We start from the raw sequence: 15,382 nt of genomic DNA on the forward strand, positions 1-15,382 counted from the left end.
ACTTAGTTCTGTATGCTGTTGTGGCCATTGATTTGTCACCTTTTGTCTTGGGTTAGTGACAAGGAATGCTATATTGCTACAATGTATTTTCTCACAACTTAAGTCTAAAACTTTCGGTGAGTGAGAATTCCTAAAATTTGAGACTATTTTGGTTTTCTGGTAAAAGCAGGAGCAAAGCACCTACATATCTTATATTTAGTTGCTCTCTAAAGTATGACACTTCTTACTGAATAGTTTTTTACAATCAACAGCTATATTATCATGAATTGCTAAGTGTGGTTCAGGTTGTATTTTGGTGGGAATCCACTTCTAGCTTATTGCAATCGCTTTTAAAATTTTCTATCTAGTATATAATTTTGCAGCAAAACGGGGTTTCAGAGTTCTTGTGTCCACATTTATTTTGGACCCCATTCAAAGTTATCTGAACTTATTTGGAAGAGGAATAGAACAATAAAGTTAAACAAATAGTTGGTAACTGCCTGAAAAATTTTATGTTCATATTCCCTGTTGTGTCCAGTGAGACCAGTACAGGACATTTTGCGAACATACAGAAGGAACCAGGAAAGGGTTTAGTACAAAATAAATTGCATGATGCTGTGACAAGTGCAGAGAACATTAAAAAAATAATGAAAATAAAATGATTCTTCTTATGCCAGTGGCCAAGAGTTCTCTTATGAAATTATTCTGAACTTTGTGTCTTCCTATTAGTGCAAGACAGATAGTTTTGGGAATAAAACCGGTGGAAGTCTTGAATGTTGAACTATATTGCTTGATTCCATCTTGTGTGTAAATCATCACGTCCAAAATACTTAAGAATAATTTTGCTATAGTAATGCTTATTCATTTATTGGTTTTGTTTTTCAGTATAAGAGGGCCACCCAATAGTGAGGAACTGTAATCGATTCTCATTTTCAATTTCAGAGTGCAGTTTGTCATCATTGTTGTTACAAGCAGAGTAGTTAATTAGTTTTTGTATTGGTGCTTATTTGTGCTTGTAGAACTCGTACAATCTAGCTAAGGATGCTTTCTATTGTATTTTGCAGATAGAATGCCTGTTATATTGGGGACGGAGGGTGCAATTGATGCTTGGCTGAATGACCTTTCTTGCATTACATTTGAAACAGTTACTCAGCCATACGAAAAATCTGATCTGGTACAGTATGGGTCTTACATGCTCCATCAAGAGACATATGGACAGTCAAATTGTTCTATTATTTCACTTAATATTGTCTTCTATGTTATTTCCTTTAGCTGAATAGTATGCTTGTCATCTCTAATATGAGCTCCTTATAGCAGGCAAATTATTGCAATATGTTAACCCACAGTTTTCCGGGAAGTTGATTTTGCCTTTTAGTCTATTTTGTCATGTAGTGGCTTGACACTGTAACTGTGTTGCGCTGCGTTTGGGGATGGGGAGACTAGTTTCCAGTATGGCTAGAGCGCACCCCAAATTTTCTAGGGGAAGACAATATTATTATTATTATTATTTTAAATTCATCATATGCATAAATATAAATCATATATGTTAAATACATCATTGCAATAAAATTATAAACATTGAACTAGCTAAGAAATCCGAAATTCATATTAATAATTACAAAACCAAATACATAATCTCAAATCTAAAATTCAAGTTGAAGTTTTTAGTTTTGAACCAATCCCTTTTTGCACAAAAAACTGAAAAATGCTACTAATTAGATTCTGAAAGTTGCGAGTTTCATAAGCTCGAGCTATTTCAGCTTTTTGTTCATGTGAACAAATTCATGCCCTAACGCAATACCCACTATCACCCAGATGATGATGATATTTTACAATGGAAATGCCTCAAATTGTAGTTGAACCAAACATCAAAAAGATCACCTGCAAACACAGATTTCAGAACCCAGCCAAACCCCCTTTTAAAATAAACCACAAGCCAAAACCCAACAGGATAACCCAAGAAAAATTCTACTATGCTGCAGGTAGAGAATGAATTTGTGCATTGGAAATATCTCCACTTTGATCTTCTTAAAGATAGATGCTGGCCGTAGAGGATGCTAGATCAAGTGTTTCCCATACTTTTGGTGAGATGGATAAGTGGCTTTATATAATATTTGAAGGAGACATAGTTTTGGAGAAGCCGACCTAGGGTTTAGAGAGAAAATTCAATTTTGAAATTTCAACTTCATGGAGCCAAAATGTCCCTTACGTATTGGACTTTAAATTCAAAAATCTTGACCCAAATGTAGTTTAATAATAACTCATAATAGAAATTATCTAATAATGTTTTTGCCTCTTCATTAGATGAATTTGCCATAATAAACCAACATTGCCACATCATTCAAATTAATAGTATGATGCCACCTCAACAACCCATTGGGGTTTTGGACCACTAGCTTGGGGCTTCAATTTCGATCAAGCATATCTATCAAACCGTGAAGGCCCATGAAATGCTCCACATATCAACAAAATTAGCATGACGAAGGCTATCCAATAATGATGATCTCCAAGTCAAATTCAATGACTTGCAACTTCAAAATTCTCAACAAATGCCGAGTGTGCTCACCTTCCTAGGGATCCAAACCCTAGAGCTAGGGTTTCATCATTGTATCATCTCGTCCATGCAAACCAAGATTAATGATGATATTCTGCACCTGCTATGACATGCTGCACCTACTTTGACATTCTGCACCCACTTTGAATCAATGACAACATTCTCAATTATATATTCTATAAGCTTTAGAATTTTCACAATAACCAACAAAAGTACGTTTCTTTCCTGAACCTTCCAGCTTGTTCCTCTTATCCTTAAGCACATGAAAGTAAACGGGGCGGCCAAAAGTCCTCAAATGTCCAACATCGAGCTTTACACCTGTGAAAACTTCTTCAGGAATCTTCTCACCTAAGGCTTGATGTGGATTCCTATTTTGAACATAGACAACAATGTTTGCAACTTCTCCCCATAGAAATTTTGGCATCTCTTGATCATGCAACATGGCTCTGGCAACTTCCATGATAGTCCCGTTCTTCCTTTCAGATACACCATTTTGCTTGGGCTATAAGGTATGATGGTCTCCTTGATCCCTGCTCTCTTGCAAAAGTCGATGAACTCAGTTGAAATGAATTCTCCTCCATTGTCAGACCTAAAGATTTTGATCCTCTTCCTTGTTTGATTTTGCACTATTGCCTTGAAGTCCCTAAACATGTCAAATTCTTGGTCCTTGTGCTTTAAGAAGAAAATCCATGTCTTGTGGGAGAAGTCATCCATGAAGATTATATAGGACAGGGACCCACCAAGAGAAGTCACTGACATGGGTCTACATAGATCAGGATGTATTAGTTGAAGTATTCCATTGGTCCTGCTTTTGATTGAGGGGAATGGTCCCCTCACATGTTTTCCACAAGCACATCCTTGGCAAACTCCATCATGATCCAACATCGGGCTTTACACCTGTGAAAACTTCTTCGGGAGTCTTCTTGCCTAAGGCTTGATGTGGATTCCTATTTTGAACATAGACAACAATGTTTGCAACTTCTCCCCATGGAAAATTTGGCATCTTTTGATCGTGCAACATGGCTCTGGCAGCTTCCATGATAGCCCTGTTCTTCCTTTCAGATACACCATTTTGCTTGGGGTTATAAGGTACAATGGTCTCCTTGATTCTTGCTTTCTTGCAAAAGTCAATGAACTCATTTGAAATGAATTCTCCTCCATTATCAAACTTAAAGATTTTGATCCTCTTCCCTGTTTGATTTTCCACCAGTACCTTGAAGTCCCTGCACATGTCAAATTCTTGGTCCTTGTGCTTTAAGAAGAAAATCCATGTCTTGTGAGAGAAGTCATCCACAAAGATTATATAGTACAGGTAGCCACCAAGAGAAGTCACTGACATGGGTCCACATAGATCAGAATGTATTAGTTGAAGTATTCCATTGGTCCTACTTTTGCTTGAGGGGAATGGTCCCCTCACATGTTTTCCACTGGCACATCCTTGGAAAACTCCATGATCCACACAAATATCAAGCATTCTAGAATCCATCTTTCTCACATGAGGCAAGGCTTTATAGTGTAGGTATGCAAATCTTTGGTGCCACAACTCACATTGATGATTACTATCATGGACCAAATCTCGGATTGGTCTTCCATTGACTTTATACAGACTATCAATTCTTGATCCCAAAGTTAAGGCATCCCTTAGGCTACATTTCATTGGCCAAGTGAGGACCTTCCCATTTATGAAGGAAACTTTCATTCCTTTGTCCTCTAAGGCAGATATAGATACAAGATTCTTTTTCAATCCTGACACATACAAAACATCTTGTAGATGCATAGTTTGACCATAATCCAAATGAAATGAAACAAAACCAAACCCTTCGCAGGATAAGTATAATTGTCCCCAAGAATGATCTTCAAATTCGTCTTCCTCTCAACTAGGTTTGAGAGGACTTCATGATAACCAGTGTTGGAAAATCAAGAATCTTGTACATTATGTTTTGACTTCCTTTCTTGATAATTACTTGTTATGTTAGTTGGCCTTCTATTACTTTTATTTCTTGTTCATCAAGCAATTGCTAAAACAATGAAGATCATAAAGAGATAGAGTACACAAGATATAGGCTCCAAACCAGGGCAAAACCCCTCCAAAGGGAAAACCTAGAAAGAATACTTCTCTTCTTATATAATCTGTTCAAAATGAGACTTCCAAGGCCCAAAGACCAAAGCCCAGAATCCTCCCAAGCACCAAGTCAACCCACCAACAAGATGTTTTCAAGACAACTTCAGAACTTTGACCTTGTTGCTTCACACTAGAATTTCAGTCTTACAACTACAATTTAGAAATTTGGCCTTGCAACATCGACCCCCTGCAACTGGAAACTTCATAGAAACTCTAGGCAACTTCTCTCGTGAGGAAAAAAAGATGTTTTCCTAAGAGATCTTCCTTCACTTTTGACTTCTACTCTTTTGGTCGTCCCATCTCTTCTTCTTTCTTTGCTATTGCAAATCGAACGTGTGATGATGTGATTCTAGAAATGAGGCGAACTCCTATTATTTATAACCTTCTTGAGGGGTCAAATAACACTCCTAAACCTGACTTCATCTTGATTCAGTGGACTTGGTCTTGGAGGATAAAATGGCTTTTCTTGGTTCAAAATAAATATTTTCTTTTGTTACAATGACTCCAAATGGGACTATAATACATGACAAAAAAATCTTCTTTGATCAAGAAAGACCTAGACGCATGAAGAACATCCTTTTGACATAAACTGGAGCATGAGACCCATAATTTTTTTTTCTCTTTCTATAGATACAAAATATACAATGTCATGATTACAAAGGTCATTATGAAGACCGAACCTAGTTACAATTTCCAACACAATGAAAGTTTCTAGAGGCCCCACTATCTACTAGCCAATTATCAAAAGAATTCGGAGGAGAGGAACTAGATATAGCAGAAATAAGAAAATGTTCACATTGAGTTTCAACTGCGTTAATTCTGTACCTTGATTTCTTTGATCTTTTGGGAAGGTGATGACCTTCTTCACGAGCAGTAGGAGCTTCTCTTCTTCTATAGTTAGACCTGTTATTGTTGTAGACATAGTTGTTGTTCTTGGATTTAGGAGCATTACCATTCTTCGGGCAATCTCAAACATAATGACTATGCTTGTGGCAATTGTAGCATTGAACTATGTCCCTTTTAAATCTTCTATGTGAGTCCTTGAGTTTTGGAGCAAGCTTTCTTGAGTTAGATGGCCCTCCTCTTTCTTTCCTTCTCTTGTCTCGGACAACAAACGCTGTAGGTTCTCCTTCTTCATGTTTTTGAATTCTCCCTCTAGAGGTCATCTTGGTCTCCTCTTAAGTGTAGTTGCCTAGTAGCTCATCAAATGAAGGAAAGCTATCATTGTTGCTAATGGTTGTAATAAATGTTTTCCCAAATCCCAGGAAGACCTTTGAGGGCAATTAGTACCATCTCTCTATAAGATGTAATCTTTCCAATAGACAAAAGTTGATCCTTGAGTTGAGATATCCTCGTGAAGTATGATTGTATTGTCTCCCCTTGTTCATCTCGATGTCCTTGAGTCAATTCTTCAAAGAAAGAATATGGCTCAAGTTGTTGACCTCATACATCCTAACCAACTTATCATACATTTCCTTAGACTTCTTCAATTTTGAAACATAAGCAATCAAATGTTCTCTTTAAGAATCAATATTGATTTTCTTAGCATTGGCCTTACCTTTCTTGTAGTCGGACTTGACAGTAGCAAAAGCATTTTCCAGAAGCTTAGGTACCTTTCCTTCAATACATTTCAAAACACCTTTCTCTTCCAAAGTCAAATCCACCCTGGCTCTCCAAACAACATAGTTAGATGAGTCATTCAACTTCTCTTCAATCTTGAAGTATGAGGTAGTCATCTTTGATCAAGTGAAAAGAACTTCAACAACAAATAATATATCTTCAAAGGGTGATTGCTCTTATTTCTGTAATGTTCCAAACTTAAACAAACAGTGATATGCAAAAGCAAAATCGATTAACAACACAGAAAATTGAAACAATTAACAAATGCTCATAAAACTCTAGAAGTGAGAACCGGCTAAGTCATTTTATTAATGAATGGAACAAGTACAATAGTATGGAGAAATGCACCTGGGCTTGCCTCAAGGGCAAGCTTGACAGAACCCAGGTGATAAATAATAATCACAAGCTGGAAATCACTGCTCCTCTAATGATTTTTGTTGTTCGTGGATGTTGATTGCCTTCTCCGTAGTTGCATTTTCATGATCTCTTCCTTTCTTTCTTCACACATTTCATTTCAGGAACTTCCAATCAGAGTTCCTCCAATTTTGTTGACCACTTCATATTTCATATGAGGACATATTATGTTGATTTAATGTAGTCAATGTGTGAACCATGACTTCCTGCATCCTTCCAAAGGAGGAGCTACTTTTATTTGATCATGCTCTCGAGTTAGAGAATTCATCCATGTTACTTGCAACCATATGGCACGACTCTATTTTATCAAATACAAGCATACATACCTCATTTTCCTTCTTTACGTCATCTAGACTTCTTTCAACAACTTCCTCGATTAAAATAACTTCAATTCCTTGACGGAATTCACTTCTTTTGATATCATACCATCATCCCATGAATTCCTACATGTTGGAATCTTGATGAAACACTTACTTCCTTTTAATCGACAAATCTTCCAATGAAGATTTCAACAAAGGATCTCGAGTATCCTTATCCAACAAACGTTTCCTTCTGAATGATGTATGATTAGCTTTGTACTAGGTGACTTTTTCTTCCTCTCATAAGTACCACTTATGCTTCTAATGAGGTTACCAAGAGCTATATCCTTTTATAGGTGACTGCCATAGACTTCTATTTCAACCATCTTTCATGCTTCTCTATGATGATGTCACAATTTCTTGCTTTCAATGCTTCTATGATGCCATGATGCATTGTATCACGCTCCTTAGTGATTCATGATAGCCATATCTTACAACAGAAAAATCTTGAAAAACAGAAACTTGAAAAGAACTAGGTGAGGAAGACTATCTCAATTATAGTAGAGATCTTTTACTTCCTCTTTCTTGGATTTCTTCTTTTCAGCTTCCTCCACTTCTTCAATGATATGGGCTTCTTCTCTTCCTCTTTTATTGTTGTCCTTCTTGAGCTTAGGACAATCTCTTTTGTAATGCCCATATTCTTGACATCCATAACATCGAACCTTTGCCATATTCTTCTTCTTTTTCTGAGGACCAAATTTTCCAAATTTTCCTTTCCTTTTTGACATTGTAGCATATGCTTGATTTTCTCATTGATCCTACATCAGTTTTTGCCTTCAACTTGGTTTCTTCAACCTTGCATAGTGACCATAGATCTTTGAATGGACTAGCTTCCTTCTTCCCATAAATGCTTGATGTAAAGTTACCCCATTCTCCTGGTAGTGCATTTAGTACTATGGTAGTAATTTCTTGGTTAGACATTATTTCTCCTAGATCTTGAAGTTGGTCCCTTATTTTAGATATCCTCATAAAGTATGAGCCTATTCCTTCTTCTTTGATATTCTTAGCTTGTAGAGTTCTTGTCTTAACGAGATTACTTCACCTGTAGTGCTTACAAAAAAAACTCTACTAGTTTGTCATATATTTCTTTTGAAGTTTCAAGTTTAGATACATATGGAATGAGGGGATCTTTGATGGATTCTATGAGAATCTTTTGAGCCCTTACTTCCCCTTTCATATATCTTGCAAGTGCTTGGGCATCTTCTTTTGGAGGTTTGGTGATTGAGCCCTTAACATGTTCCATGACCTCATTTTCTATGAGATTCAGATCTCTCCTTTTCTTCCATGCAAGAAAATTTGAAGCCCCAACCAACTTGTTGCTTTCCTTGCAAAATGTCATTTTAATAGATTCATATGTAGACTTAAATATACTTACTGGTGAAGATGCTTCTCAACTTGTTGCCTTCTTGAATTAGATGATGATATAGATAATAGAAAACTACTCCTTGATGAAGATAGTTTTCTTCAAGAGTGATCCTTGATTCTAAAGAGAGGGAGATCACCTTAGAACTTTTGATGATGATGAGAACGTCCTTGATCTTGCTTCTTTTGGGTGAGTATACTTCAAGTTACTTTCATTTGTAGATCTCTTCAGCTTGAGTAGAGGTAGGGTCTTTGTGGTCTCTTTCTTTCATGATGACTTGAGCAAGGATCCCAAGACTTCTTCTATAGTAGACTTCTTCTTTGATCGATCTAGGGTTTTGACACTTCCTTTAATGATGATGTAGACCTTGACTTCAAAATGCTTTGAGGATGAGATGATCTTCTAGATGCTTTGATGCCCTTTGGTTCTTGAATGCTTGAGTGTCCCTTGTTGAGTTGCCCTTCCTTGATTTGTCACCTTAGCTCTGATACCATGTTGAGAAATCTAGGGCATAGGAATGAGGTGATTTCTCTTTCAATGATAATTGTTTATGATGCAACTTTTACTTAGTCTTCTATTAGCTTCTTTTATTTACTTGATTATGTTAATGTTTTCTATCATCAAACAAATACCAAATCATAAATAAGCATGAGAAAAGAGACAAAAAATGTAGGCGATCAGCTAGGGCCAAAACCTCTCCAACCTGAGAGGAAAACCCGAACAAAGTCATCTTCTTATATAATCTTCAAGTGACGAATTCCAAGACCAAGGCTCTTGACTTACTAACCTCTCCAAGACCAAGTCACAAGGCTTCTATGAGAAAATTCTTCTTCCGTGAGTCAATACTCGTCAAACTACTTTCTTTACCTTAGATCTCAACTACCCTTCTGATTTTGGTCTATTGGCTCATACCTGCAACTCTCGGCCTCTTTAGAAACCCTAGTTGCAACACGTGTGAAGGATCAACAACAATTTTGTCCCTTGAATCCCTTCGCTTGGATTGAGTCTATTTCCTTTGCAATTCAGCTTGTATTCTTGACTTGCTTTCCTCTTTAATTTGGCCTCCTAGGATAGCTGTGATAACTCGACGCTTTGTGCAGCAGATGGTACTCCTCTTCTTCGCATGTTTGGGAGGTATTTGCCCAAAACAAACCCAAAACACTTCGACTTCTTCTCCTACTTTCTTCGCTGGATGAGAGGCTTCTTTCTCTTCTTTCTTCATACTTCTTCTTCTATTTTTGATGCTTGATCGAGTGTCCTTCAAGTGAGGCCTGTTATTGCTTAAACTAGCAGGGGTCGTAAAAGGGGATCCTTGAAGGGTTACTACTAGGCTAATGGCAACAATGGAGTGACAACCCACTGTCACCTCGGCTAAGGCTCCCTACTCTTTATAGATTTTCACCGATGGGAGGAGACCTGTTATGATAAGGATCACGAAATGGATGGACCAATGATAGGGCTAGGGGAGATCCTGGAAGCCTATTCAAAAGAGAGGTTCAAATATGTGGCTTGCTTGTCTTGGAGGACAAGATGGAAGGCTCTCTAGGAAGGGCTTGGGGAAAATTTCGAGCGTTAGGTTTTGAGTATGTGTCTTATAAAGGAGATCTGTAAGCCATAGAATTCTTGTGGAAACTTGGGTTCTAGGTGATCTTTGAAGAATTAACCTTGATAGTGCATGGGATCGCATAGGACCAAGTGGACCTGAGGATCGGTCAAGGGGATGGGATTTAGAAACCAATGATATGATTCACCTCATTAGGGAGGGGAAAGGGATCGAGGATTGAATTTTCAATGAAAGGAAATGCAAGGATCCCAGTGAGGTTTCTAGCCTAAGGGAAACCAAAGGCAAGAATTGGTCTTCGAGCTAGGGCTTCCGATGTCTCAAGATCCCACCGTCTGAATCTCATGAAATTTGGAGGACTTCTTGAGGACACACCAACTCATTTGTGGACCAAAAATCGAAGTATTTGGATGGCTAGATTGCAAGATAATTGATTCCCTAGGTGACCTAGAGGACTAGACCTAAAGAAGAGGAAAGGGGAGAAGGAAAATAGGTTTAAGGTGATCACTTTTGGGTGGACCATTGCCTAATCCTTTGGAGAAATTGGAGTTAGGTAGAATTATGACTATGGACCTTTGAATTTTCTAGGTCAAGGAGGCCTCAAAGACAACTTTGCTTGGCACTATACTAGCAGCAAAAGGAACTTGAAAGACTTTATACTTTGTTTTGCAAGTTAAATGGCTTGTTAAGATGAATTTCAATAATGAAACATCGCAAGGAACATTCATTCATTATACATAGCCCATACATGAAGCATTCAATATCTAGATTCAAAATTTCCACAACTTCACATAAGGGATGCAACAAATGAGCCCTAGTATAGCGAAATCCCAACAACAATGTATGTGACAAAATTAGAAAGAAAGAATAGCATTAAAATGTACTTACATGTATAAGAATATATCCAACCATCCAAAAACTTGCCATCAAGAAGCTCCAAGACATATGAAAATTATCCAAACATCAAAATTCATTCCATGCTCCAAAAATTCATCCTCCAAGAAGGATAGCGAAAATCTCTAAAGAGATACTAGTTCCAAATCCAAGTGATGATGTTAAAATGAATCCTCATCACTTTTATTTATACACTTCTAATGAGTTCGATTTAGCTACTTCGGCCTACATTAGCCCCTAAAATAAAATATTGGGCAAAACAACTAACTTTTGGTGACAAGCCCACTAAACTAGCTCATAAACAAAAGAATAAGCCTCTCAAGAGGTTGAATGATCAATAATACATGTCATTGGGCCTTCTAAGAAGCTTGATGAAGTCCATAAGTGCCACAATGATGAATAGGACTCCCAAAAGTAGTGGACAAGGGGTTGGCCCATTGTTCTCCAAATAATAAACCTGTGGCTCTCCCAATGGGTGTGAGGGCACACAAGTACCTCAAGGGTCTCCAAGTAGATCGAAGGTCCCTGTAGACCATCTGTAAGGGCTCAAATGATGGTGTAAGTGATGCCACATCAGCATACAAGTCTTGGGTTATCTGCCAAGTGCATGGTACAACTGTGGGGCTGACTAGACATGGTGAACCAAGTGCATCTTCCTCGTCCAATAGGTGAATCTTGAGCAATCTTTGAACATCTTTATGGATCCATGGAGTGTTGTGTACTGCTGTGGAGGCTCATGGCTCTCTACACACACCATCCATGTGCCAATTTGGACCTCTTGAGAGTTATGATCTCGTATAGGGAGACTAAACCTAAAATGGAGACCATTTGCAATCTTGCATAAGATCCAATGCATCCCCTAGCCTTCTAGTACAACAAGTCATCTAAAGATATCGAGTTAAAGAGATTACAAACCATGGATGACAGGTGGGCACTTCATAATGGCATGCCCTTCCATAGTGGGCTTTGGCATGTGCTAATGTCTCCAAGCTCCAAATGGGGTTAACCAAGTACCCTATTAGGTAGTTTCTACCTTTAAAGGGGATAGTATGTCTAAGGTACATCCTTCAAAAGGTGGTGGCATGTGATAAAGAGATGAATGTTGTAGGGAATGAAAGGGGCAGCCCTGGGCCACATGTTGGGGTACAAGGGTAGCTAATAAAAGGGAAGCCCACACTTGAGTATATAATGTATAGGAGGGAGCATTCGTGGTGCATGAGGTGCCCCACCCTTCTTTATATGCCTTTTGCCTTTTATGATTTTTCTTTGATTAACTACTCAGGGCTCAAGAGATAAGAGCATGATGTGTAAGGTATAGTAGTGGATATCCCCTTTAAGGTAGGCCGATTCATTGCCCACCAGGGGTTGGGACAATCATGGGTTCCTGAATGATAAAGGAGGCTCATCTAGAGCCTATAGGAACTAGGGTGATGGCCATGATAATGGGGTAGAGCTCATGTATTGACTTTTTCCCACATACTAAATGTGTTTGTCCCAACCATCTTTTGCATTTTGTGGTACATTTTCCTATTGGATGTGGCTAATTATGCTTTTACTTTTCTTTTTAGCTGCATCAACCTCCGGGGCATCATTCCAGGCCCGACCCAAGGTGTGGGCAAAGGGAGGGGGGAACGCTAACCCTACGTGGACCCAGTGGAGGAATGTGAACATAGGTGGGAGAAATGATGAATGGGGTTATAATGAGTGGAAGGGGAGTGATATATGTCGATGGGGGAGCGGGACCACGCAACCAAAATCAGGGGTTCCCATGTAGTACCATCCCTAAAGCCCAAAGGTTAGTAAAAGAGATCCCATGGGACTAAAGTCCAAGGTTAACATCAAAAGGACGTCTAGAAGACAATAACACAGACCTAGCCCACTCTTTCTATCGAATCCCCCCCATTAATCCATGCCCAAAAGTATCCATGATAAGTAAACTGCAATACTCAATTACCAAATGACAAGGCATGCCTTTAGGTTTGGGAGGCCCATCTTCAAACATACGATCATGACAGATGGGCGAGGGACCACATGGCTGGCTCAGGTGGCAGAGAAATGGCATACCGAGCTAGTTGGTGGCTGCAAGGGGCTGCTGGTTGCCAACTGAGGACCATCTTGGAGAATTTTTTTTCTCCTAGGGATATCACCCACAAAATGGTGGGTAACAAGGCCGAGTCCTCTATATATACAGTATTCTGTGTCTAGAAATCTAGTGCATTCAATGTTAACAATTTCTCTGCCTGATAATTGCTTGTGAGATGTTTTTACTTCTTAACTTATGATCTTTTTTCGTTATCTTCTTAGTGTGTTCTTTTCATCAAGACAATTACGAATAAATAAAAACAAGTGACACAGTATATAGGATTCTCTAGCCAGGGCCAAAACCTCTCATCTCTTGAGAGGAAAACCTGATAAAATTCTTCTTCTAGATCTTCAATTGATAAGTACCAAGACCATGACTCAAACCCTTGACTATAGTATCCTCCCAAGAACCTTGTCACCATCTTGGTGTTCTGCCTCTTCCTTACTTTGCCTTTCCTCCTAGAGAAACCCAGTCTCTATCTCTTATATTGCACCTTTACATGAGAAGCTAGATAATGTGAAGGAAGTAATATCGACTTTAGAGGGAGCCAGAGGCATAAATTAACTACAACCCAAAGTAGTTTATGATCAAAAGAGAAGATGACGGATCAATGACCAGGCCCTTTGGCAAGAAATTGAAGAGATTTGATATTATTGTACCAACAACCGGTTGAGGAACACATTGTTTGACAGTACTGATGCTGATGATGATTGGAAGCTGATATAAGTTCTTTGAAGAGAATGAATGAATAATTCTATTATGAAAGAAAAATATGTGAAGGCTTGAGCAATCAACTGTGAAGAAGTTTGGCTCCATAAGATGTTTGATGACATGTTTGTTGAGAAATCTAGGGCATATCAATTAAGTGATTTCTCTTCTATTAGTAACTGCTTGTGAGTGCTTTTTACTTCTTTAGATTAGGATCTTCTTTTACTTAGGTCATTAGTGTTCTTCATCAAACAACTACCAATGCATAAACCATAAAGAGACAAGAGACACAGAATATAGGCTATCAACCAAGGCCAAAACCTCTCTCTTGATAGGAAAACCTAAACAAATTCTTCTTCTTATAGAGATTCCAATTGACGAATACCAAGACCAAGACCCTTGACCTATTTACCACTCCAAGACCAAGTCACAAGGCTTCCTTGTTTAACTTCTACTTCCTTGAGTCAATGATAGTCAAACTCCTTCCTCCTCCCACCTTCCTTGGCTAATCTTCAGATTTCGGCCCTTAGATCAGATCTACTCCTTTCGGTCCTTCTTTAGAAACCCTAGTTACAACAATTGACCTTGTTTTATATCTTGATCTCCTTCACTTGGATAGAAGAACGATATGCTACAAATCAGCCTGATGATTATCTATTTTTCTTCCTTGATTTGGTCTTGAAACACAACTGTAACAATTCAGAGTCCTTTTACTGCAAAGTGTACTCCTCTTCTTTGCTTGTGTGGGAGGAATCATCCAAAACAGGTCCAAGATATTGCAACTACTCTTCCTGCACTTCTTCGCTGGAATATGGGCTACTTCCTTTGCACTTCTTTCTATTTCAGATGCTTGTTTTTGCTGTACTTCAAGTGAGGCCGAGCACCTCTATATATAGTGGTTGGTCCATTTTCAATAGGTCAACATTATTTCAAGACTACTCCAACATGACTTTCTAGAGCCATCTTCATTTCCTTTTGCAGGCCAACTTGGAGTAGGACTTGTGACAAGTCTTGGAGGGCTATTTATACTTATCTAATGACTCATACAAAATGTAACATGCCCAAGAAGGGTCCTTCACACATGACATAGACTCAAATTGACTTTGATGAGTAGATGACAAATCCTAAAGGCTCACAATGGGAGCAATTACTAAAATAAAATTCCTTGCTCATGAAACCCATGAGACAAGCATTAGCATTACAATAATAATTTTATTTTTCTTCTTTTCATCAATTACATAAAATCAAGATTACACATGTCATTATGAAGACCGGACCTAGTTACACTTTTCAACACTCCCTCTTAAATCGGGAGGTATTCATGATGGTACTTGGTCATTCACAATCTGAAGAATTTCTCATAAGAAGAGTCGGATTGGTAACCCATCTGTATAGCATCATATCAACTAACATTGTCACATAGCAAGGTCTTGACTAACGACTCTATCTCTCCACGAGATCTGAGCACAATGCTGGCGAGACCAATGATTTGTAGACACCCTCATCATTGTCTCTCTCGGGACATACCCCACCCAGGTTCTCAAGGTGTGTTCCACCAAGACTATTCTTATCTTGGATTCCTAGTCCTCAAAGAATATCAGTCCTCTATGACTACTCTTATCTTGGATGCCCTAACACATCCTCAAAGAGCATCAGATGCCAAATGTTTACCCAATCCTCCATTTTGTCTTCCCAAGTGAAGACAAGAACCCTCTTAATTAGGGA

General features: G+C 38.4%; 1 protein-coding gene across 1 annotated transcript in view; it reads left to right on the forward strand.

The window, feature by feature from the left end:
* The window catches only part of LOC149240224 (embryonic stem cell-specific 5-hydroxymethylcytosine-binding protein), a 257,648-nt gene that overhangs the window by 160,660 nt on the left and 81,606 nt on the right, over positions 1-15,382 (forward strand). Inside the window, exon 6 of the mRNA XM_089373656.1 lies at positions 1,044-1,153. Within this exon, the coding sequence (XP_089229782.1) occupies positions 1,044-1,153 (110 nt within the window). The remainder of the gene's footprint in view (positions 1-1,043; positions 1,154-15,382) is intronic.

Source organism: Pinus tabuliformis, chromosome 8 (genome assembly GCF_031772625.1).
Source record: "Pinus tabuliformis cultivar Carrire ecotype Pingquan chromosome 8, CPIR1, whole genome shotgun sequence".
Lineage (NCBI taxonomy): Eukaryota > Viridiplantae > Streptophyta > Pinopsida > Pinales > Pinaceae > Pinus > Pinus tabuliformis.